This window comes from Lynx canadensis, chromosome B4, assembly GCF_007474595.2.
Source record: "Lynx canadensis isolate LIC74 chromosome B4, mLynCan4.pri.v2, whole genome shotgun sequence".
NCBI lineage: Eukaryota > Metazoa > Chordata > Mammalia > Carnivora > Felidae > Lynx > Lynx canadensis.
The window spans coordinates 80,691,798-80,717,745 of NC_044309.1; the positions used below are offsets into that span (position 1 = coordinate 80,691,798).

Here is a 25,948-nt window from a genome sequence, read left to right on the forward strand (position 1 = left end):
TTATTATTATTGTTGTTATTATTTAGGCTGAAAAAGTTGCCATATTACTATAAGCAGTTCAAATTCTCAGTTGAGCTGTCTAGTAAATGAGGTATGACAACTATGAAAGTCATATCCAGCGTAAGGAAGAATACAGTCAACAATCCCTCATATGTATCTTTTGTTCAGTATTTTTCTCTAAAGTAACTTTTCCATCTACACTACCTGGAGGTCTCTTCTTTAAAAAATTCTGAGATTCAGGCTGAGTTAATGCAGGGAAATTATTCTTATTAAAGGGTTATGTCCATCTGGGAGAGACATCTTAGCACATGAGTCCTGATAATATTTGTGTTTATGTGTGCACAACTTTGATCTTAGTGAGCAAATAACCTATACCACAATTCAAAGTTTCCATTACCTACAAAAAGTATTTGCACCTTTTAAGTAATTTTTTATTAAAGTAATTCACTTTCTCTAGATCTGTTTACATGTAATATAAGTCCTCAAAGATAGGGTTTCCTGAAGGAGGCTACTAAATCCCCTAATATATCCAAATGCAGACACTGTAATTCCTTCCCAAATGTCATGTGTTAAATTATTTGTGGTCTCTTTCCAGTCACCTTTTCATGACAATGAATTTATTGTGCAAATCATGAGTCAGAAACATACACAGAAGTAATACTTGCAAATGTGAAAGGCCCTTGGGTGGAAGGAAACTGTATTAGATTCAAGGGAAAACATCTAATCCACCATTGCAGAAAGAAGGGCATAAAACTAACATTTTGATTCATCCTCAGTTTCAATGGCTTAAAGTGAAGTCACATTAATTTTATAAAGTTAACAAGAATAATGATTATACAATGGCTTTGTAATCCTAATTCTGCAATGGTCAAAGGGCTATGTTCAAGCCCAGAATTCGTTTGTTTATTTTTCCTTGTGCCTGTCAGCAGGTTTCTGCCATGGGTGACAGGGGACCAGACAATCACTCGGAAGTGACTGACTTCATCCTTGTAGGCTTCAGGGTCCGCCCTGAGCTCCACATTCTCCTCTTCCTGATCTTTCTGCTTGTGTATGCCATGATCCTCCTAGGGAATGTTGGGATGATGACCATTATTATGGCCGATCCCCGGCTGAACACACCCATGTATTTTTTCCTGGGCAACCTGTCCTTCATTGATCTCTTCTATTCGTCTGTTATTGCACCCAAGGCCATGATCAACTTCTGGTCTGAGAGCAAGTCCATCTCTTTAGCAGGCTGTGTGACCCAGCTCTTTCTCTTTGCCCTCTTCATCGTGGCAGAGGGATTTCTCCTGGCAGCCATGGCCTATGACCGCTTCATTGCCATCTGCAACCCACTCCTCTACTCTGTCCAGATGTCAGCACGTCTCTGCACTCAGTTGGTGGCAGGTTGCTATTTATGTGGTTGCATCAGCTCGGTTCTTCAGACCAGTATGACATTTACTCTGTCCTTTTGTAGTTCTCGGGCCATTGACCACTTTTACTGTGACACTCGCCCACTTCAGAGGATATCTTGCTCTGACCTCTTCATCTCTAGAATCATTTCCTTTTCCTTATCCAGCATCATCATTTTGCCTACCATCATAGTTATTATTATTTCTTACTTGTATATTGTGTCCACAGTTCTCAAGATACGCTCCTCTGAGGGACGTAAGAAAGCATTCTCCACTTGCAGCTCACACCTGGGAGTCGTGAGTGTGCTGTACGGTGCTGTGTTTTTTATGTATCTCACTCCTGACAGATTTCCTGAGCTGAGTAAAGTGGCCTCATTATGTTACACCCTAGTCACTCCCATGTTGAATCCTTTGATTTACTCCCTGAGAAACAAAGGTGTCAAAGAAGCTCTAAAAAAACTTCTGGAGAAGAAAAATCCTATTCTTTGATTATTGTTTTTTTCCTCCATTGATTTTGTGGCTATTTCTTTCATACTCCTTGTGTCCATTAATGAAAGTTATTGCATTAAACATCATAAATATCTTATTGTAACTGTTTTCTGGTGAGGTACCTGGAACATTGTTCATCTTGAATGTCTCAGATATTGGAGATGTCCTGGATGTTAGAGAAACATTTTTCACAATAATCCTTCCCACTATCTCAGATAACATTCTGTTTCACAAAATTGATCTGTATTTATTTAATGGCTTGCTGCTGAGCACGACTTTTCTGTTAATATAGTGTATAAGCAATGTTTTGTGAGCTGATTGTTTTGGAATTTCTCCTTCCTTCATAACATAATCACTAATATTGACAAGAATATCCTACTTATTTTTAAAAATAATATGTTTTCCAATTATGTAACTACTTTGTTTTAGCATGTTATGTAGTAATTGAATTTTCTTTTTGAATCAGTGATGTGTACTATGTCAAGAGGAAGTGATAATAACAAAAATAAATAATACATAATCTTTGGTATAAAGATTAATTTGGAAATTTTTACATCAAATGATTAGGCATTGTAGAGTATTCTAAGACACTGTTAGTTGCTAAATCTGAATATAAAGAACCAAAAAGGAAGACAGAAACTTGCAAACATTTTTGAGCAATCATTGCCTCCATTTGGGTTATCATACATTGTTTTCCTGGGTTAATTATTGTGAAGAATATTTAATAAAGGAATAGAGCAAGTTAGTCATTAAGATAGTGTGTTGTCCAAAATTTACTCATCTATGCCTATGAATATTTATATATTTGATTAATTTATTGACAGTGTAATATGTCGTATGGTAGGCTTGGGTATAAATAACCTTATTTATATTATATTATATTAATTATATTATATTATATTTATATAAAGAGTAAATAAATTATTATCTTTCTATTCTATTCTAGTCTATTCTATTCTATTATTTAAAGAATATTATATATTCTTTAGGTAGCTTACAATTCAGTGTGAAAATCACATCCTTGTATGCACAAGTAATCCAAATCCACAGATTTTTATGCCAAAGGTAAACATACAGATTTCAAAGTGGGGTACCTGCGAGTGTTTTCTGGCAATAAGGGAAAGTCTTTATGCTGTATTGAAGATCTATTTACAGGGAATAAGATTGAAGTCAGTATACTGTTATATCAGTTCATGTTATTGATGTGGGCTTGAAGTATACTAATGTAATTGAAAAAAAGGTGATTTGAAAAATTGTAGGTTAGACACACAGAACTAATTAATTGCTTAGTGTGAGGGGAGTACATGAAGGGAGGTATGTCTCACCATTTTTGGTCATGTATGATGTTTCTGGTGATGGTACCAACAGATAAAAAGTTAAGGAACTCTTAGCAAATTAGGACTAGAGGGGCATTTCTTTAACTTGAAAGGGAACATCTATTAAAACCTACAGCTGAGATTATATTTAATGATGATGAAATAGAAGCTTTTCCACTAAGATAGGAATCAGGCAAAGATGTCCCCCTTCACCATATCTCTTCAGCACCCTTTTTGGGTGTCTTCGAAAATGTAATAGACAAGAAAGACATAAAAGTATTATGGGCTGAATGATGTCTCTCCAAATTCACGTGTTGAAGCCCTGACCCCCAGTATCTCAGTATGTGACTATATTTGGAGATAGAGCCTTCATAGAAATAATCTAAAGAAGACTGTTACAGCTGGGTTATAATACAGTGTGGCTGGTGTGTTTATAAGAAAATATTAGGACACACAGAGAGGCACTAGAGGTGCATATGCACTGAGGGACCACCATCTGAAGAGGTGGGAAGAGGGCAGACATCTGCAAATTAAGGGCAGAAGCTTCAGAATATTTACTTAGGACACCTTGATTTTGGGCTTCCAGTCTTCAGAACTGGGAGAAAAAAAATTGGTGGTTAAGGCATCCTGTCTGTGGTGTTTTGTTATGGCATCCCTAGAAAATTACCATAAAGCATTAAACAGCGTGCAAAGAAGAATAAATCGATCTTTGTTCACAGGTGACAGTTGTCTATGTAGGAAATCTGAAATAATTGCCCAAACACCCTCCTAAAACTAATAAGAAATATAGGAGTGTTGCAGGATACAAGATTACTATACAAAAGTTAATTGCTTTACATATACCAGCAATGAGCAAGTACAATTTAAAATTAAAATCACAATGCTATTTATATTATCACTTTCCCTAACAAAATACTTAGGTATAAATCTCAAAAAATATGTATAAGATATCTAGGAGGAAAAGTATAAAATTATAATGAAAGAAATCAAAGAAGAACAATATAAACGGAGAACCATTGAATGTTTAAGGAGAGGAAGACAATATTGTGAAGATGTCATTTCTTGGAGGAAGGAAGATATGCACATGGCAGATAAACATATGAAAAAGTGTTCCATATCATATACAATCAGGGAATGTCACATAAAACAATGATGGGGTACCACTATTTACCTATCAGAATAACCAGAGTGCAGAATACTGACAACATCAAATCATTGCATGTGGAGCAACAGGAACTCTTAAGCATTGCTAGTGGGTAATGCAAAATACTACAGCCACTTTGGAAGACAGTTTGGCAGTTTCTCACAAAACTAAACACACTCTTACTGATCTATGATCTAGCAAATATATTGCTTGGCATTTATTCTAAGGAGCTGAAAATTTAGGTCTGTCCCAAACCAGCACATGGAAGTTTATGGAAGCTTTATTGATAATTGCCAAAATTTGGAGGCAACCAAGAATTTCTTCAGTAAGTGAATGGATAAATAAACCATGGTATATTCAGGGAATAAAATATTATTTAGTCCTAAAAAAATTGAACTATCAAGCTGTGAAAAGACCAGGAGTAATCTCGAATCCTTATTACTGAGTGAAAGAAGCCAATCTGAAAAGAATGCCTTATGTATGAATCCAAATATGGCATTCTGGAAAAGGCAAAACTATAGAGTGAGGAAGAAGATAAGTGGTTGCCAGGGTTGTGGGTGGAGGAAGGGATGAACAGCAAGGTAGGAAAGATTTTTAGGGCAAAAGATTGTATGGTTCCATCATTAGGGATACATATCATTTATTATATGTCCAAATCCATAAAATATATGATACCAAGGGTGAAACCTTAAGCAAACTGGATTTTTGATGATAATAGGTGTCACTATAGGTTCATCAGTTGTAATAAACATACCAATCTGGTGGGGAATGTTGGCAGTGGAGGAGGGTATGCACGTGTGGGGTCAGGGGATATCTGGTAAATCTGTCTACCTTAAATTTCTCTAAAAAATTGAAGTCTTAATTAAAAAAGAAACAAAAAGAAAGAACAGTATACTACTCCTACTACACCCATATTAGAATGACCAAAATAGCAATCACTGACTTCACCAAATGTTGGCAAGATTGCAGAGGAATAGCAATCCTCACTCATTGCTATGGTGAATGCAAAATGGTACAGGTAATTTGGAATAAAGTTTTTCAATTTCATACAAAACTAAACATACCCTTACTATAAAATCCAGCAATTGTCCTTCATGATATTTAGCCAAACAAGTTGTAAATTCTCATGTCCACACAAGAACCTACACATCAATGTTTCTAGCAGCTTTTTCATAATTGCAAAAACATGGAAATAACCAAAATGCCCTTCAGTAGGTGAATGAATAATAGACTGTGATGCATCCAGACAATGGAATAATATTCAGCCCTAAAAAGAAATGAGCTCAGGGGTGCTTCAGTCGGTGAAGCATCTGACTCTTGATTTCGACTCAGGTCATGATCCTACGGTCCTGGGATCGAGCCCCACACCAGACTCTGTTCTAGGTGGGGAGCCTGCTTAAGATTCTCTCTAGGAGGAGCCAAGTTGGCAGAACAGCTTGGAAGTTTTTTGTGTGTCCCGCATCCATGAAATATAGCCAGACCAACATTAAACCATCCTGCACACCTAGAAAACTGATTTGAGGATTAACACAACAATCTACACAACCTAAACCACAGAATTCAGCAGGGACCCAGTGCAGAGAGGTGAACATGGGGAGAGAGAAGCTGCAGAGGGCAGGGAGCCACTTTTCCCTGTGGAGAGAGGTTGGAGGCAGAGGGATGGTGGGGAGAATATGGGAAAAGCACCTCTCCCCAAAAGCAGCTGGAGAGAAAGTGGAAAATTGGAAACAGCCATAGGGACTGAACTAAAAAGGGAGAAAGGAGAAAGGAGAAGGTTTAAATTCCATTAAGACTGTAAACAGCAGGAGTGCAGAGTCTGCAACTCTGCAACTCGATACCTGGCGATGCTCTGGTGGGAAGGGCAAATCCCCAGGACCAGAGTGGGGTTGGGGAGGTTCTTGGGCCACACAGGGAGAAGCAGGTCCACTGCTGGAAGGATATTTGGTAGATATTGTGAGGACATCTGGGCCCAGCAGACCCCAGAGAATGGCCACAGTCGCTGGTGCTGGAACAAGGTCATTGGGGGTGAAGCCTGGTGCCAGATGTGTGTTGTGATTTTCCACAATCCCTGAGGCATTGCTGCTACACTGTCTCGTGAACTTTTTGTGGGGCAGGATGGCACCTGGCCACAGTCTCTGGGCATTGGCAGCAGCACGGTCCTGCAAATATTCCTCGGTGTGGCCATCACCTGGCCATTGTTTGGTGACACCCTTTGCAGAGGGGCTGAGCAGGTCAAAGCCACAGTCCCTCAGAAGTGGGGGTCTGGGGAAGGCAGCTGGATCAGAGACAAAATTCGGGAGGGAGGTGCTGCCTGGGGCTTCGTCATGGATGGTATGGAGGCGGTGAGTGTACAAAAGCCAAAGATGAAGGACGGGTGGGGGATTGCTGATCAGGGAGAACAGAGTTGTGACACTAGACACTGGGTAGCTGGTTGACCCCATTTTCACCGCTCTTGTGCACGTACATAAACACCTACAAATGCTACAATCTACCCCAGTAGGCTAGCAGCGCCATCTGGCGGAGAACGGAGCCATTACACTAAGCCCCACCCAACTGGGCCACCCTCACTCTTCAAAAACGCAAGTCTCGCCGCCTGCTTAGTTTATTGACTATAAAGTGCTTCATTGTTTGACTTTCAGGGGAAAAGGAAGTAAGTTCAGTAGCATTTCAGTCTGTTAGCTGGTCCATCTATTCAATTTTCTTTCTTTCTTTTTTTGTCTTTTTTATTTTTTTTCTTTTTCTTGAATACAGAAAGAGAAAAAATTCATTTTTATTTTCAATTTTTATTAAAAATATTTTCTTTAATTTTTTCTACTATATTTTTTACTTTTGTATAAAATTTTTAAATTCTATTTTACTTCCATCATTTCATTTTAGTCTACTTCAGTGTATTCATTTTTTTCAAATTTTCAAATGATATCCTTTTTTTTCTTTTGTTTTTCTTTTTTCTCTAATCTATCAAGTCCCTTTCAACAACCAGACCAAAACACACCTAGGATGTAGCATCATTTATTCGATTTTTGTGTGTGTGTGTGTTTGTTTTAAATTTGTAAATTTTAATTTTTCTACCTCCTTAATTCCCTTTCTCCCTTCAAAATGACAAAAAAAAAGGAATTCACCCCAAAAGAAAGAGCAGGAAGAAACGACAGCCAGGTACTTAACCAACACAGATACAAGCAAGATATCTGAAGCAGAATTTAGAATCATGATAATAAGAATACTAGTTGGAGTCAAAAATAGATTAGAACCCCTTTCTGTGGACATAAAAGAAGTAAAAGGTAGTCAGGAAGAAATAAAAAATGCTATAACTGAGCTGCAATCTCTAATGGATGCCAAGGCAGCAAGGATGATGAGGCAGAACAGAGAATCAGTGATATAGAGGGCAAACTTGTGGAGAATAAATAATGAAGCAGAAAAAAAGAGGGAGATTAAGGCAAAAGAGCATGATTTAAGAATTAGAGAAATCTGTGACTCATTAGAAAGGAACATCAGAATCATAGGGGTCGCAGAAGAGGAAGAGACAGATATAGGGGTAGAAGGGTTATGTGAGCAAATCATAGTGGAAAACTTTCCTAACCTGGGGAAAGACACAGATATCAAAATCCAGGAAGCACAGAGGACCCCCATTAGATTCAACAAAAACCGACCATCAACAAGGGATATCATAGTCCAATTCACAAAATACTCAGGCAAGGAGAGAATCATGAAAGCAGCAAGGGGAAAAAAGTCCTTAACCTACAAGGGAAGACAGATCAAGTTTGCAGCAGACCTATCCACAGAAACTTGGCAGGCCAGAAAGGAGTGGCAGGATGTATTCAATGTGCTGAATCAGAAAAATATGTAGCCAAGAATTATTTATCCAGCAAGGCTGTCATTAAAAATTGAAGGAGAGATAAAAAGTTTCCCAGACCAAAAAAAAAAAAAAAAAAATTAAAGGAGTTTGTGACCACTAAACCAGCCCTGCAAGAAATTTTAAGGGGGACTCTCTGAGGGGAGAAAAGACAAAAAATAAATAAATAAATAAATAAATAAATAAATAAATATCAAAAACAACAAATATTAGAAAGGACCAGAGAACACCAACAGAAACTCCAACTCTACAAACAACATAATGACAATACATTTATATCTTTTAGTACTCACTCTAAATGTCAATGGACTCAATGCTCCAATCAAAAGACATAGGGTAACAGAATGGATAAGAAAACAAGATCCATCTATATGCTGTTTACAAGAGACCCACTTTAGACCTAAAGAAACCTTCAGATTGAAAGTAAGGGGATGGAGAACCATCTATCATGTTAATGGTCAACAAAAGAAAGCCAGAGTAGCCATACATATATCAGATGGTCTCGACTTTAAAATAAAGACTGTATCAAGAGATGCAGAAGGGCATTATATCATAATTAAGGGGTTTATCCACCAAGAAGACCTAACAATTGTAAACATTTATGCAGCAAATGTGATAGCACACAAATATACAAATCAATTAATCACAAACATAAAGAAACTCATTGATAGTAATACCATAATATTAGGAGACTTCAACACCCCACTCACAGCAATGGACAGATCATCTAATCAAAAATCAACAAGGAAACAATGGCTTTGAATGACACATTGGACCAGATGGGCTTAACAGATATATTCAGAACATTTCATCCTAAGGCAGCAGAATATACATTCTTCTCCAGAGCACATGGAACGTTCTCCAGAATAGACCACATACTGGGACACAAATCAGCCCTAAGCAAGTACAAAAAATCAAGATCATACCGTGCATATTTTCAGACCACAATGCTATGAAACTCTAAATCAACTACAAGAAAAAATTTGGAAAGGTAACAAATACTTGGAGACTGAAGAACATCCTACTAAAGAATGAATGGGTTAACCAAGAAATTAAAGAGGAAATTAAAAAGTATATGGAAGCCAATGAAAATTCTAACACCACAACACAAAATGTAAGGGACGTGGCAAAGGTGGTCATAAGAGGAAAGTCTATAGCAATCCAGGCCTTCCTAAAGAAGGAAGAAAGATCTCAGATACACAACCTAACCTTACACCTTAAGGAGCTGGAAAAAGAACAGCAAATAAAACCCCAAACCAGTAGAAGACAGGAAATAATAAAGATTACAGCAGAAATCAATGCTATTGAAACCAGAAAAACAGTAGAACAGATCAATGAAACCAGAAGCTGGTTCCTTGAAAGAATTAACAAAGTTGATAAACCCCTAGCCAGTTTGATCAAAAAGAAAAAGGAAAGGACCCAAATAAATAAAATCAAGAATGAAAGAGAAGTGATCACAACAAACATAGCAGAAATAAAAACAATAATAAGAGAATATTATGAGCAATTATATGCCAATAAAATGGGAAATCTAGAAGAAATGGACATATTCCTAGAAACATATACACTACCAAAACTGAAACAGAAAGAAATAGAAAATTTGAACAGACCCATAACCAGTAAGGAAATCAAATTAGTAATATAAAATCTGCCAAAAAACAAGAGTTCAGGGCAAGATGGCTTTCCAGGAGAATTCTACCAAACATTTAAGGAAGAGTTAACACCTATTCTCTTGAAGCTGTTCCAAAAAATAGAAATGGAAGGAAAACTTCCAAACTCATTCTATGAAGCCAGCATTACTTTGATTCCAAAACCAGACAGAGACCCCACTAAAAAGGAGAACTATAGACCAATTTCCCTGATGAACATGGATGCAAAAATCCTCAAAAAGATACTAGCCAACCGGATGCAACAATACCTTAAAAGAATTATTCACCATGACTGAGTGGGATGTATACCTGGGATGCAGGGCTGGTTCAATATCTGCAAAACAATTAACGTGATTCATCACATCAATAAGGATCAAGGATCATACGTCAAGATCATAAAAGCCATATATGAACGACCCAATGCTAATATCATCCTCAATGGGGAAAAACTGAGATCTTTCCCCCTAAGGTCAGAAACAAGATAGGGATGTCCACTCTCACCACTGTTATTCAACACAGTATTGGAAATCTTAACCTCTGCAATCAGAACACAAAGAAACAAAAGGCATCCAAATCAGCCAGGAGGAGGTCAAACATTCACTCTTCGAAGATAACATGATAATCTATATGGAAAACCCTAAAGAATCCACCAAAAAACTGCTAGAACTGATTCATGAATTCAGCAAAGTTGCAGGATATAAAATCAATGCACAGAAATCGGTTGCATTCCTACACACCAACAACGAAGTGACAGAAAGAGAAATCAAGGAATCGATCCCATTTACAGTTGCACAAAACACCATAAAATACCTAGGAATAAATCTAACCAAAGAGGTGAAAAATCTATACAATGGAACTATAGAAAGCTTCTGAAAGAAATTGAAGAAGACACACAAAAAAATGGAAAAAGATTCCATGCTCCTAGATAGGAAGAACAAATATGTTAAAATGTTGATACTACCCAAAGCAATCTACATATTCAGTGCAATCCTATCCAAATAACACCAGCATTCTTCACAGAGCTAGAACAAATAATCCTAAAATTTGTATGGAACCAGAAAAGACCCCGAATAGCCAAAGCAATCTTGAAAAGAAAACCAAACCAGGAGGCATCATAATCCCGGACTTCAAGCTGTATTACAAAGCTGTAATCATCAAGACTGTATGGTACTGGCACAAAAACAGACATTCAGATCAATGGAACAGAATAGAGCACCCAGAAATGGACCCACAAACGTATGGGAAACTAATCTTTGACAAAGCAGGAAAGACTATCCAATGGAATAAAGACGGTCTCTTCAGCAACTGGTGCTGGGAAAACTTGACAGTGACATGCGGAAAAATGAACCTGGACCACTTTCTTACTCCATACACAAAAATAAACTCAAAATGGATGAAAGACCTCAATGTAAGGCAGGAAGCCATCAAAATCCTCAAGGAGAAAGCAGGCAAAAACCTCTTTGATCTTGGCCGCAGGAACTTCTTACTCCACATGTCTCTGGAGGCAAGGGAAACAAAAGCAAAAATAAACTACTGGGACCTCATCAAAGTAAAAAGCTTCTGCACAGCGAAGGAAACAATCAGCAAAACTAAAGGGCAACTGATAGAATAGGAGAAGATATTTGCAAACGACATATCAGATAAAGGGTTAGTATCCAAAATTTATAAAGAACTTATCAAACTCAACACCCAAAAAACACCAAATAATCCAGTGAAGGCATGGGCAAAAGACATGAATAGACACTTCTCCAAAGAAGACATCCAGATGGCCAACCAACACATGAAAAAATGCTCAACATCACTCATCACCAGGGAAATACAAATCAAAACCACAAGGATATACCACCTTACACTTGTCAGAATAGCTAACATTAACATCTCAGGCCACCACACATGTTGGCGAGGATGTGGAGAAAGAGGATCTCTTTTGCTCTGTTGGTGGGAATGCGAGCTGGTCAGCCACTCTGGATAACAGTATGAAGGTTCCGCAAAATACTAAAAATAGAAATACCCTATGACCCAGCAATTGCACTACTAGGTATTTATCCATGGGATACAGGTGTGCTGTTTCAAAGGGGCACCTGCACCCAATGTTTATAGCAGCACTATCAACTATAGCCAAAGTATGAAAAGAACCTAATGTCCATAGATGGATGAAAGGATAAAGAAGATGTGGTATACATATACAATGGAGTATTACTCGGCAATGCAAAGAATGAAATCTTGTCATTTGCAACTATGCGGATGGAACTGGAGGGTATTATGTTAAGTGAAATTAGCCAGAGAAAGACAAAAATCATATGACTTCACTCATATGAGGACTTTAAGAGACCAAACAGATGAACATAAGGGAAGGGAAACAAAAATAATGTAAAAACGGAGAGGTAAACAAAACATAAGAGACTCATAAATATGGAGAATAAACAGAGGGTTACTTGAGGGGGTGTGGGAGGGACGATGGGCTAAATGGGTAAGGAGCACTAAGGAATCTACTCCTGAAATCATTGTTGCACTACATGCTAACTAATTTGGATGTAAATTAAAAAAATAATAAAATTAAAAAAAACTAAAAAAAAAAAGAATATTTTTTGTATTTAATTTGTTTATTTACAACACTTCTTTTTTAGATAACTTTCTTTATATCTTTCTTTTTTTCCCATTTTTTTCTGTTGAGACCCCAAAAGTTTTTATGTAAAACATGAATTTAAGGACACAGTACATTTTCATAGTGGATAGGCACCCCTGGAGGCTATTTTGGCCATTCCCCTGCCTCTTAAAACAAACCAGTCAACATTTCTGTTAACATTTAATGTGTTTTTTTTAAAATGTTTACTCATTTACTTTGAGAGAGAGAGGGAGATATAGATATAGATAGAGAGAGGGAGAGAGAGCGTGCACACGCATGAGTGGGGGAAGAGCAGAAAGAGAAGGGAGAGAATGCCAAGTAGGCTCTGCTGTAAACACAGAGCCCATCTCGAGCTTGATTTCACACTGCGAGATCGTGACATGAGCTGAAATCAAGAGTTGGATGCTCAACTGACTGAGCCACCCAGGCGCCCTTGTTAACATTTAATGTTTTAAAGAAAGTAGACATTGTAGAAACTGAACTAAATTCACTTTAATATACATACTACCATGGTCACAACGTGTCTTAAAATTACATCAAAATTAGTGAAACCGTAGCAGTAGCAACAACAGAAATTACATGAGTTGTGATGAAGCATTGTATAATTTAATTCATATATAATTTAATTTATTGTAATGATATTTATATATAGAGAGAGAAAATCATAAGTTTTTAAAATTAAAAGACATTTCTATTGTATGTTAATTTTTGGATTTACCATAAGCCAATTTTCTTTTACATATTATGGTAGCATTAGTTTGTAATTAAAAATTTTTCATTTGGGTATAGTTGACAAACAATGTTATATTAGTTTCAGGTGATTTGACAAGTTTATACATTATGCTATGTTCACCACAAGGATAACTACCTTATAGCCTATTAAACTGCTATTACAATATCATTGACTGTATTGCTTGTACTGTGCTTTTTAGTCCCATGTCTTACCCATTCTGTACCTAAAGGCCTGTATCTCTCTCTCCCTCGCATTCATTTTGCCTAACCTTCTGCCCCCTTCCCCTCTGGCAATGGTCAGTTTGTTCTCTGTATTTATAAATCTGATTCTGTTTTTTGTATGTTTGTTCATTTTTTAAAAGTTTAATTTTATTTATTTTGAGAGAGAGAGAGAGAGAACAGGCACAAGCTGGAGAGAGGCAAAGAGAGAGAATTCCAAGCAGGCTCCCCACCAGCTGCATGTGGAGCCCAACATGGCGCTCAAACCCATGAACCATGAGATCATGACCTAAGCCAAAACCAAGAGTTGGATGCTTAACCAACTGAGCCACCAGGCTCCCCTGTTATTCATTTTTGAAAAAAAGATACCATTAATGGGGCACCTAGGTGGCGCAGACATTTAAGCGTCCAACTTCGGCTCGGCTCATGATCTCAAGTCCGTGAGTTTGAGTTCCACCTTGGACTCTGGGCTGAGGGCTCAGAACCTGGAGCCTGTTTCGGATTCTGTGTCTCCCTCTCTCTCTGCCCCTCTCCTGCTCACGCTCTGTCTCTGTCTTTCAAAAATTAAATACAAACATTAAAAAAAAAAAAGATTCCGTTAATGAGTGGAATCATATAGTATCTGTTTTCTCGGTCTTATTTCACTTAGCATGATATCCTCTGGTATTATGATAGATTATTGAATAGTAAGCAACTATGTTGTTTAATTTCATGACTCTATGTTGTTTAATTTCATGACTCGAAATTTCATGACTTAAATTTGTTTTTGTTTCAATTCTCCAATTCATACATTAGAATTAAATTTACTTTTTTCTCTATCTCTCTATTATACTTCATTATAGACATTTAATGATCATAATAGCATAAGCCTAAATAAATACAATGCAAGCTTGTTTCAGTGCACATTTATTCCTTTTTTTCCATTTATACCCATATTTAAATTGTTTTGTGTATCTTCTATCCTTCATATGCACAGATGTTTCTATTTCTGATAAGATTTGTCTATTACCAAAAAGACAGAAAAATCTCTGCCCAAGATCTTAGAGTTCTCCACCTGCAAAATCCAAACGTAACAACCACCACCACCACCACCACCACAACAACGGAAGGGAGGGGGAAAGAAAGAAGGAAAAAAGGCAAGAGGAAAGGAAGGGAAACAACAAAATCTTATTTTTTGTATTTCAGAAATACAAACAAGAATCACTTCTACTTTTAACAGTTGAAATGTGTCAATAGGAGTGTATATCACCACAGGGACAAAACTAATAGAAGAAATAAGAATATAAAGTTTAAAATGTAAAAGAGTGATCCTTTTGTCAGGATCTGAAGTCTTTTTCCTGATAGAATAAGGACAAATACAATTTTTGGGTAGATTAAGAAATGGAGTAACCATTAAAAAAAATGAGAACATCAGTGGAATGGAATTTCACTCCAAATTAAATCTTAGGTGGATGATAATGGGTGTGGGAACTATCTTCCGCCAAAGGAGGCAATTTTCAAAGACGGTAAACCAACAATCAACTAAAAAAGAACAAACAAGCTCTATTTCTAGACATTTTTCTACTCTCCCATGACCCCAAAGCACACTTAGAGAGCAAATCTGCATTATTTGTGAAGTATATCTAAAAAGTTTAACCAGTCCGACTGAATTCTTCATTAGGAAGACTTTTGAAAATAGTGATCCATTCTTTATGTTAGTGGATGTTTTGTTAAATATTGGGAACAATATGATAAGATGAAAATTTTCCATGCTTACTTTAGTTGTTTTTATTAAAAACAAGTATTCTGATCGTTCATTTCTCTCATTTTTACTCCAGTTCCACCTACATCTAGGACATGAAGAATGAGCTTAATTAAATTACTCAGAAATGACTGGAGTTCATTCTGCCATGGTTCAGGACCCCTCCAGAGCTACAGATCTTCTCATTCCTAGTGTTCTTGCTAATATGCATGGGCACTGTGGTGAGAAATATCAGGATGACAGCTGTCATTGTTATGGACTCCTGATGAAAAAAAAAAGAGAGAAGCAAACCACAAAACAAACTCTTAACGATAGAGAACAAACTGATGGTTACCAGAGGGGAGGTCGGTGGGGCATGGGTGAAATAGGTGATGGGGATTTAGGAGGGCACTTGTGATGAGCACCAGGTGACTTATGGAAGTGTTCAATTACTATATCGCATACTGAAACTAATATTACACTGTATGTTAACTAACTGGAATTTAAATAAAAACTTAAAAAAAAAAGATAGACCCCTGACTTTAAATGCCTATTGTGAAAAATTGACATGACTGGAGTCATTTTTTTTTTTAACGTTTATTTATTTTTGAGACAGAGACAGAGCATGAACGGGGGAGGGTCAGAGAGAGGGAGACACAGAATCTGAAGCAGGCTCCAGGCTCTGAGCTGTCAGCACAGAGCCCCACGTGGGGCTCGAACTCACGGACCACAAGATCACGACCTGAGCCGGAGTCGGTTGCCCAACCGACTGAGCCACCCAGGCGCCCCGACTGGAGTCATTTTTAAATGGGGGTGGAGCAGCCCCTGCAGAGGGACTGCCTAAGCCATCTTTGTTTGAACTGGGCCGTATCTTTGAACTAAGCAAAATGGCAGTTGTTTTAAGAAGTTGCATGGGAAATGAGCAGGAGAGTGGACATCCTGATCACAAGACGGATAATTGACTTTCTGAAGATAGAATCAGTAGTCAATCAATGTACAACCCAGAGTAGCTTGGCTTGTTTATGCTTACAGAAAGTTTTTTTTTTTTTCTTTTCTTCAACTCACATATTCCCCCCCCCCTCTTTTTTCATCATGAAACTCCTTGCTTTAACTCTACAAGTTGGACATGATTTGGGTTTCTACCTGGATCTGTGCTTCTTGAATTTTGATTCTTTGATCCTCTAAAATGGTCATTTGTCTCCCACTGGGGCTCTAATTTTCATGTTAACACTATCTATGTCTTCCTTAGAAACTTGTCCTAGTTAGATCTCTGCTACTCAATAGTCATTGCTCCCAAAACTTTAGCCAACTTTCTATCTAAGGAAAAAATTTCTTACAATGGCTGCGCAGCCCAATTTTTCTTCTTTGCCCTGTTTGTCACAACTGAAGGTTTTCTCCTAGCTGTCATGGCATTTGATCGATCTCGGTCAGCCATTTGCTTCCCTCTCCTTTACCCCGTGCACATGTCCCAGAAAGTCTGCTCAGTTGGTGACTGGATCCTATATCTGTGGAGGCATCAACTCGATGGTCCAAACAGGTTTTACCTTCAGTTTGCAGTTCTGTGGAGAAAACAGACTGGACCATTTTTCTGTGACGTCCCAGCCCTGATCAAGATCTCATGCGCTGACACGTCTGTGAATGAGATTGTGCTGTTCATTCTCTCGGGCCTCATCATCATTACCACCACAACCGTCATTGTGGTTTCCTATGCTTACATCCTGTCCACCGTCCTGAAGCTCCCCTTGACCCATGGGAGGGGTAAGACCTTCTCCACCTGTGGCTCCCATATAGCAGTGGTGAGTTTATTTTATGGGTGGTGTTCTTCATGTATGCCCAGCTTGGGACCATCTTCTCTCCAGAGACAAACAAGATTGTAGCTGTGCTGTACACACTGGTGATATCGATGCTAAACTCTCTAATATACAGTTTGAGAAACAGATGTGAAAGAGGCTGTGAAAGCCTCTTACCACACAGGACATGATTCTTCCCCTGATATTTGTAAAACAATTATTCAGTGGACACATTTTTAAAAAAGTTTATTCATTTATTTTGAGAGAGAGAGAGACAGAGAGAGAGAACGAGCACAAGTGGGTGATGGGCAGAGAGAGAGAAAGAGAGAGAGAGAATCCCAAGCAAGTTCTGCACTGTCAGCACAGAGCCTGATGTGGAACTTGAAATTATAAACTGGGAGATCATGACCTGAGCTGAAACCAAGAGTCGGAGGCTTAACTGAATGAGCCACCCGGGTGCCCCCACTTTCCTAAGGGCCCTAGCATTATCCTTATTCTTGGAAAATTATTGTATCAAAGATATTTTTATATACAGCAACAAATATTTTTCTAAGTTTTAAAAAATGATATTTCTAATAGTATAGGTGTATTCATCATTATTGTATTTGCTTAGAATATATGAAAGCATTGTATATTTTTAATTTGTGATATTTTCATTTCAATTTTACTTTAAGAAGTAAATATTAAGAGATGTTATTATATAATGATAATGTTATATGTGAACCATTCTTCAACCAATGATAGTATGTGAACCATTCTTTAAACTTTTCCATTCTACAAAACAAGGAAAACTAATATTGTTTGGAAAAGCAAACAGCTGCATCATGTAGGTGGCAAAACAGAATGGTAATGTTTACACAGAACGCTTGTCAGTAAAGTTCCTGCTCTTTTCCAAAGTTCTAAGTTTATATTCTGAGGAGTATTTTCCTTAGCATTACTATTCTATAAAAAAGGGACCCCATAATATCTTATTTGAGATGCAATTATTCACATGGAAAATGTGTGACAATAACATTGTTCTAATTTGTTTTCCCATTTTCTTCTTAAAATAAAGTGAAACATTCCATAAAGATAAAATCAGATACATAAAGAACATATATCATTTCATCACCATTATCAAATGAGGAAATTGAGCTAGTGGTTGACTAAGTATCTTGGTATAGCCAAAAGTCAACACTAATATGACTCCAGAATTTTTATTGTCCAGATATATCTTCCAAACTACATGGAATGTTCTAAATATATTCTCACAACCTAGAACAACCATTACTAAAGGGAAGTATAGTTAGGGGGCCAGACTAGGAATGATCAAATTTGAGCCATTTTCCTGTCATTATTTGTGCAAATATTATTCTGTGTTTATTTTCTCTTTACATTTTAATGAATTTTTGGTATAGAGAAGGATAATATTTGTATATAATGTTTGTATATAATTTATTGTTTTTTAATTGTTTTTTTCTTTTAACTTATTGCATATACTCACACATTTAAAATCAGATAAATATTTTTAAATGTTAATGTTTTTATATATTATATTTGAATGTTAGTTATTACAAAAGTGTTTTCTTGGGTGCCTGGGTAACTCAATTGGTTAAATGTTTGTTCATTTCAAGTCAGTTGTGATCTCATTCATGTTGTGAGATCGAGACTTGCATCTGGCTCCGAACTAAGCATGGAGTCTCCTTGGGATTCTCTCCCTCCCCCTCTCCCTGCCCCTCCTCCAGTTGCTCTCTCTCTTTCTAAAAAAAATGTTTTCTTCTATATGATGTGGACTGAGGTCATTACTCAACTTCTTTTTTATTGATTGGAATTTTTTTTAACACTTTAAAAATATAGAGAGTGGAAGCAAAAGTTTTGCCCTATTTTCTCTGCCTTGTTTTCAGTTTCAAGATATGTGAATACTAAGTATGAATCCAGGAACCTTATGAGAAAAATGTATTAGTGAGTGAATCATGTGTTTTAAAAATGTATTCATGTGGTTTGTCACTATTTTGACAGCCACATCGAGTCAGGCCAGAAAGTTATTTTCTTCTTTTCTATTCTGCTCACACAGAGGTTTTATATAACCTCATGGTGATATAGTGCTTTATTTTGTTTTTTTTTTTTTTTTTTTAAATTTTTTTTTCAACTTTTTTTTTTTTTTTTATTTTTTATTTTTGGGACAGAGAGAGACAGAGCATGAACAGGGGAGGGTCAGAGAGAGAGAGGGAGACACAGAATCGGAAACAGGCTCCAGGCTCTGAGTAGTCAGCACAGAGCCCAACGTGGGGCTCGAACTCACGGGGGAGGGTCAGAGAGAGAGAGGGAGACACAGAATCTGAAACAGGCTCCAGGCTCTGAGCAGTCAGCACAGAGCCCGACGCGGGGCTCGAACTCACATACTGCGAGGTCGTGACCTGAGCTGAAGTTGGACGCTTAACCGACTGAGCCACCCAGGCGCCCCTTATTTTGTTTTTCTTAACTGATATTAATAATTGAATTTAGGCAGTACCATTTAGACTGTACTTGATCACTAAAGCTTTGTGATAGAACTTGAAATCTGGAATTGTATGTCTCCAGGTTCGGCTTTTTCAAAATTACTTTGGATATTTGAGGTCTCTTGTGATAACATACAAATTTTAGGATTGTTCTAGCTCTAGAAAAAAATGCTGCTGTATTATGATAGGGATTGCATTAAACGTGTAGATTGCTTTAGGAAATAGAAACATTTTAACAATATTTACTCTTCCAATTAATGAACATGAAATGTTTTTCCATTTCTTTGTGTCTTCTTCAATTTCTTTCATAAATATTCTATAGTTTTCAGAGTACAGATCTTTTACCTCTTTGGTTAGGTTTCTTCCTAGGTATCTTAACGGTTTTTGGTGCAATTGTAAATGGGATCGATTCCTCAATTTCTCTTTCTGTTTCTGGTGCTTTGTTATTGGTGTATAGAAATGCACAGATTTCTGTAAATTGATTTTGTATCCTGCAACTTTACTGAATTTGTATATTTGTATATCAGTTCTAGCAATTTCTTTGGTGGAGTCTTTCAGGTTTTCTACATAGTGTCATGTCATCTGCAAATAGTGAAAGTTTGACTTTTTCCTTGCCAATTTGGATGCCTTTTATTTCTTCTTCTTGTCTGATTGCTGTGGCTAGGACCTCCAGTACTATGTTAGATAACAGTGGTATGAGAGATATCTCTGTCTGTTTCCTGACAGTAGAAGAAAATCTCTTAGTTTTTCCCCACTGAGGAAGATATTAGCTGTATGTCTTTCATATATGGCCTTTATGATGTTGAGGTATGTTCCTTCTATCTCTACTTTGTGGAGGGTTTTTTATCATGAATGGATGTTGTTCTTTGCACAAAAATAGACACATACATCAACAGAACAGGATAGAAAACCCAGAAATGACCCACAACTATATGGTCAATTAATGTTTGACAAAGCAGGAAAGAATATGCAATGGAAAAAACCAGACTCTTCAACAAATGGTGCTGGAAGATTTGACAGCAGCATGCAGAAGAATGAAACCGGACCACTTTCTTATACCATACACAAAAATAAATTCATGTGGATTAAAATCCAGGGTTTTTTTTAATGCTTTATTTATTTGAGAGAGAGACAGAGAGAGAGAAAGAGAGCGAGAGAGAGCGAGAGAGAGAGCGCATGCACGTGCCCGTGAGTGTGAGTGGGGGAAGGGCAGAGAGAGGGAGAGAGAGAATCCCAAGCAGGTTCTGCACTGTTGATGCAGGCCTTGATCTCACAAACAGTGAGATCATGACCTCAGCGAAAATCAAGAGTTGGATGCTTAACTGACGGAGTCCCCAGGAGCCCCTAAAAGGCAGGTTTTAAGAAGATCTTAGATGGTTTTAAAACTGAATGGCTACCATCAGTTTAGGCCCTTCATTCCATAGATGTAGGAATTACATAAAATACTAAAACTCAAGATTTTAGCATAAAAACTGAAATTAATGATAGTGTGTACTAGTATTATTGTTATCATTATCATCATCTTTTTTATATGTTTTAGAAATGTTGTGGAGTTTATATATTTGAAATCCATGTATTTTTTTATAAACACATTTTATATATTAGCTGCTGTGACAAAAGTCTTTACTACCTTGTATTTTCTAACAGATAATTCTGTTAGATAATTCAGAGAACTATTAACATTACTATGTATTTATTTTATATGAGTTCAGTTGACTAAACTTTTGTTCAATTCTTAGAGTTTTCTAATTAAATACTAGATTTGAAGTCTTGCCTAGCAGATTCAATTTTTGAAAAGTTTCCTTTGGCACTTTCTTATAGAGTTGGTATTAATTAGAAATACTTATGACATACGTCAGGTACTGTGAAAAGTACACATGTATTTCCTTACTCCTCAAATCAGACTTATGGTGAAAGCAACATTATATGTATCAACTGTGTAATTTTTAGTAGTATGTTTTACAAGTGTAGACATTGTATCTCAGAAGAATTAGAGTAATATGCTCTATTTCACATTGCCAGTAACAATCAAGGCAAGGGCTGAAACACAGAACTTTCTGATTCCAAAGCCCATTGAGGTAAAAATTATGTGACATTGGCTCAGTGAAAGCTTTATCCTCCATAGTTTTTAATATCATAAGGGTATTTGTTAACTCAAATGCATTAATGACAATATTCAAATCTCTCTATTTTTGTTACTTTTGTTTTGTTTATATTTCACAGCCTGAACGTGTTTAAGTATTGCTTGTAGTTTTGGTCATTTTCTCTGTTATGATATTTTTTGCTTTAGTGTGTTAGATAATACACATTTAATTTTATTAATATCAATGTATTTCTTGTTATATGTGTAAGTACATTATGCTGAGTTTTACTTTATTTAATATCAAGATAGCAATTAAAAATTTTTATCTGGCATATCTTATTAAACTTTGATTTTTGTCTTTTTTATATAGCATTTTATAGGTGTGACTTTTTAGAACTCAACCTCCTCCCCCCTCACACACATATACAGTAGCCTCCCTTTATGCATGCTGGGTACATTCCATGACCCAAGTGCATACCCAAAACTGCAGATAGTACTGAATCTATATACGCCATGGTTTTTTCTATACATACATACCTATGATAAAGTTTAATTTAGAAATTAGGCACATAAAAGATTAACAACAGCAACTAATAATAGAATAATAACTGTAATAAAAGTTATGTGAATGTGGTCTCTCTCTCTCTCTCAAAATTTCTTATTCTACTATATCACCCTTCTTCCTGGGATGATGTGAGATGATAACGCCTACATGATGAGATAAAGTGAGGTGAATGATGTAGGCATTGTGATGTCACGTGAGAGTACTATTCACCTTCTGACCATAAGTCAGACAAGGACTGTCGGCTTCTAAATTGCAGTTGGCCAGGGGTAACTGAAACCTTAGAAAGGGAAACAGCAGACAAGCAAGGGCTAGTGTACCTAGTAATAGGGAGGGACTTTTCTTATTTCTATTTGTTGTAATACCCTTTATTTGTCTTATTTTTCTTCACTTTTGTTATGTTCAACATCTTTGTTCTTTCTGTATTCCTTTTTCCTTTGTGTTTTACTATTAAAAAATTACCCTGATGCTTTCATCTTTGAGTCCTAGAAGCCTACATTGCATCCTATCATTTGTGTCTAAGTATAAGAATTTATTCTCCTTTTAGGTCTGTTTTCCTCTCTTCATTTATAGTATAATTTTCTCAAATATTTAATCTCTAGACAGAACCACAGAGGACAATATTATATTTTTGCTTCAACAATCAAACAAATTTAGTGCATTCAAGAGAAGGAACATCTGTTTTTTTTATCCATTATGTGATTCATCACCCATAATCAATCTTATTATGCTTTGATTTTCAACCTTTCTATGTAATCTTTTATAGTGGTGACTTTTCAGAAGTCAAGTTTCTCCTATCCCAATAGAAATGTTCTTTTCTTTTTTTTTTTTTAAGTTTAGTTTTATTTATTTTGAAAGAGAGAGAGAGCAAGCACGGGAGGGGCAGAGAGAAAGGGAGACAGAATCCCAAGCAGGCTCCGCACTCTCAGCGCAGAGCCTGATGTGGGGCTTGAACTCACAAACCAAGATATCATGACCTGAGACAAAATCAAGAGTCAAACGCTTAACTGACTGAGCCAGCCAGGTGCCCCAGAAATGTCACTTTCTTAAGATGAGGATAGTACTTCTCATTTATATTTATTGTTATAATCTATAAATTTTTTTCATTTTTTATTTTTAATACTTTCTTATTTTATGTATGTTCCTGTTCTGTTTTTGAGAAAAATAATATTTCTGCCATTTTTGTCTTTGAGCCTATATCATCATATCACTTTATCTATGTTTTGCAAATAAGTGTCACATTTTTTACCTTTCAATTTTTAAGACACAACAAATTATTATAACTCATCTTTTATGAATAGGTTTTTCAGCCTTGTGAAATTATATATGCCTTTTAGTTGTTCTTATATTAGAAACAAATGATCTGAAATGTAATAATTTTTTTCCAGAAAACATTTTTGCACCATTTGACATATGAGAAATATGAGATCATTATAATTTTACAGATATTTAAAAATCTATGTTATATATAATCATAGATGGAAAATTAGTTTATTATTTTTATTTTTTTAATGTTTTATTTATTTTTGAGTGAGCGAGAGGGAGGGAGAGAGACAGCACTAGCAGGGGAAGGGCAGAGAGAGAGGGAGACACAGAATCTGAAGCAGGCTCCAGGCTTTGAGCTGTCAGCACAGAGCCTGACGCGGGGCTCAAACTCATGGACTGTGAGATCATGACCTGAGCCGAAGTCAGGCACTTAACTGATTGAGCCACCCAGGAGCCCCAATTATTCTAATTCTTATAAGTCAAGTCACATTTATGAGAATCATATATTCCTCTATGCTTTTTCATCTTTTCTATTGCCCTTTAAAATGTATCAATTTTATTTTTGTTTCTGGCAATAGCTAGTGAATGTCTCCATAGCAAAGACCATATCTTCAGTGAGTCTTTCCAAGTCCTTAGAGTCTCTTTTTGACTTATTAAACTTTGTTTCCTGTAAACACATTAAAATTACTAAGAAAAAGAGTTTATAAAACATGATCAAATAGATTAAGAAACTAAGAAGAATGGTATTACCTAGACAAAAATATATGGAATTGACCTAGACAAAAATATACAATATTTCTGGAGAGTTCTGGCTTCAGAAGCAAACCCTGGATGCAGCTGCAGTTTGCTGCCATCTGGCAGGAGCCGTCCACTTCAAATAAATCTAAAGTAAAGAATCAGGTACTGTGATTGGATGAAACTTCCAGAACAATGGCTAATAAAACAAAGTATTTTTTAGTTGTGGATTTCCCCTTCTGTCCAAAAGTAGAGCATTGCCACGAAACCTTTCCTAAATTGAAATGGCAGAAATCAAAGAAGCAGTACCATTATTAATATGGATTTTTTTTTTGCATTTCCCATACTCAAAAAATAACCTCTCATGTTTCTCTGATACCTTATGACACGTCTGGTTCACAGATGCACAAAATAAATTGAGATGAAGCACAGATGTTCACAGACAAGTTCAAAGCAATGGTGGCTTGATGTTGAGATGCTAGGTGCAGTTCCCTGGGAAGGAGCTTCGCTGTGCCTCTATAATGGTTTGCTGCCAAACAAATGCTGGATACTGTTTTCATTTTTCACCTTTTTTTTTCATAAAAGGGAAAATTCCTTTTGGATGTATTTTGCATAGTATAGTGAAAACACATACTAATGTAGGTTCTTCATAAAAAGCAAATTGGCTTAACGAAAACTTTCAAACCACAAGGGGTATCTGTACTGGTTTTCATCCCCATTATATTGTTCTGAACATGGGAAATTGGTTGGAAATAACTAGGAATGGGCAAAGTCACCTTATACCTTGGCCAGAATAAGTCCAGTCATATCTGTTTTATTTTCCCAGCTAAATTAAACTTCTTTTCCAATATGCCTAAGTAGCAGAAAGGCAGTTATCTTAGTTTTTTTTTTTTCATTATCAATTTAACTGAGGACCTCCATAGGTATGGTAGATTTCATATACCTACTGCTTTTCATTGAACATTGAAGAGTCACTGATGGCAACTAAACCTAAATTTCCTACGGATAAAACAGTTCTGCCATTGATGAAGTTGCCTACACAGGCTATATGATATTCAAGGAAGAAAGTTACATATTTCCATTCATTTTTTTAAAGGATAGTCTCACTCTCTGAAGGCCAAATTCTATTAAATGTTTCTTCTCTTAGTTCTCAGCATTTTTTTATTCCATCCTCAAGAAAAGACCCACTAAAGTATGACAGTGGATCCAAGAATATACAATGGGGGAAAGGACAGTCCTTTCAATAAATGGTGTTGGGAAAACTGGACAGCCACATGCAAAAGACTGAAATTGTACCAGTATCTTACACCATGCAGAAAAATCTAACTCAAAATGGATTAAAGACTTGAACATAAGACGTGAAACCCTAATGCTCTTAGAAGAAAATATACAGTAAGCTCCTTCACATTGATCTTTGTGTTGATTTTTTTGGATTTGACACCAAAATCAAAGACATCAAAAGCAAAAATAAACAAGTAGGACTATACCAAACTAAAAAGTTCCTGCAGAACAAAAGAAACCATTAACAAAATGAAAAGGCAATTTACTGAATAGGAACAAACATTTGCAGATCGTATATCTGAGGAGGCGTTAGTATCCAAAATATGTAACAAACTCCTACAACTCAACAGCAGAAGAAACCAATTCAATTAAAAAATGGGCAGAAGATTTGAATACATATTTTTCAAAGAAGATGTACAGATGGCCAACAGGTGCATGAAAAGTTGCACAACGTTACTAATCATCAGAGAAATGCAAATCAACACCACAATGAGATATCACCTCATACCTGTGAGAATGTCTATTATCAGAAAGGCAAGAAGTAACAAGTGTTGGTGAAGATGTGGAGAAAAGGGAATCCTCATATACTGTTGGTGGGAATGCAAATTGGTGCAGGCA

At 36.5% G+C, this 25,948-nt stretch overlaps 1 protein-coding gene and 1 pseudogene across 1 annotated transcript; both read left to right on the plus strand.

Annotated features, from left to right (window-relative positions):
• The first annotated feature begins 890 nt into the window (after positions 1-890).
• Positions 891-1,880, plus strand: LOC115519363 (olfactory receptor 9K2). Its single transcript, XM_030323290.1, has one exon. The coding sequence runs from the start codon at positions 939-941 to the stop codon at positions 1,878-1,880; it is 942 nt and encodes a 313-aa protein (XP_030179150.1). The 5' UTR covers positions 891-938.
• A 13,372-nt stretch (positions 1,881-15,252) lies between these two features.
• LOC115518711 lies at positions 15,253-17,117 on the plus strand (annotated as a pseudogene).
• The last annotated feature ends 8,831 nt before the right edge of the window (positions 17,118-25,948 follow it).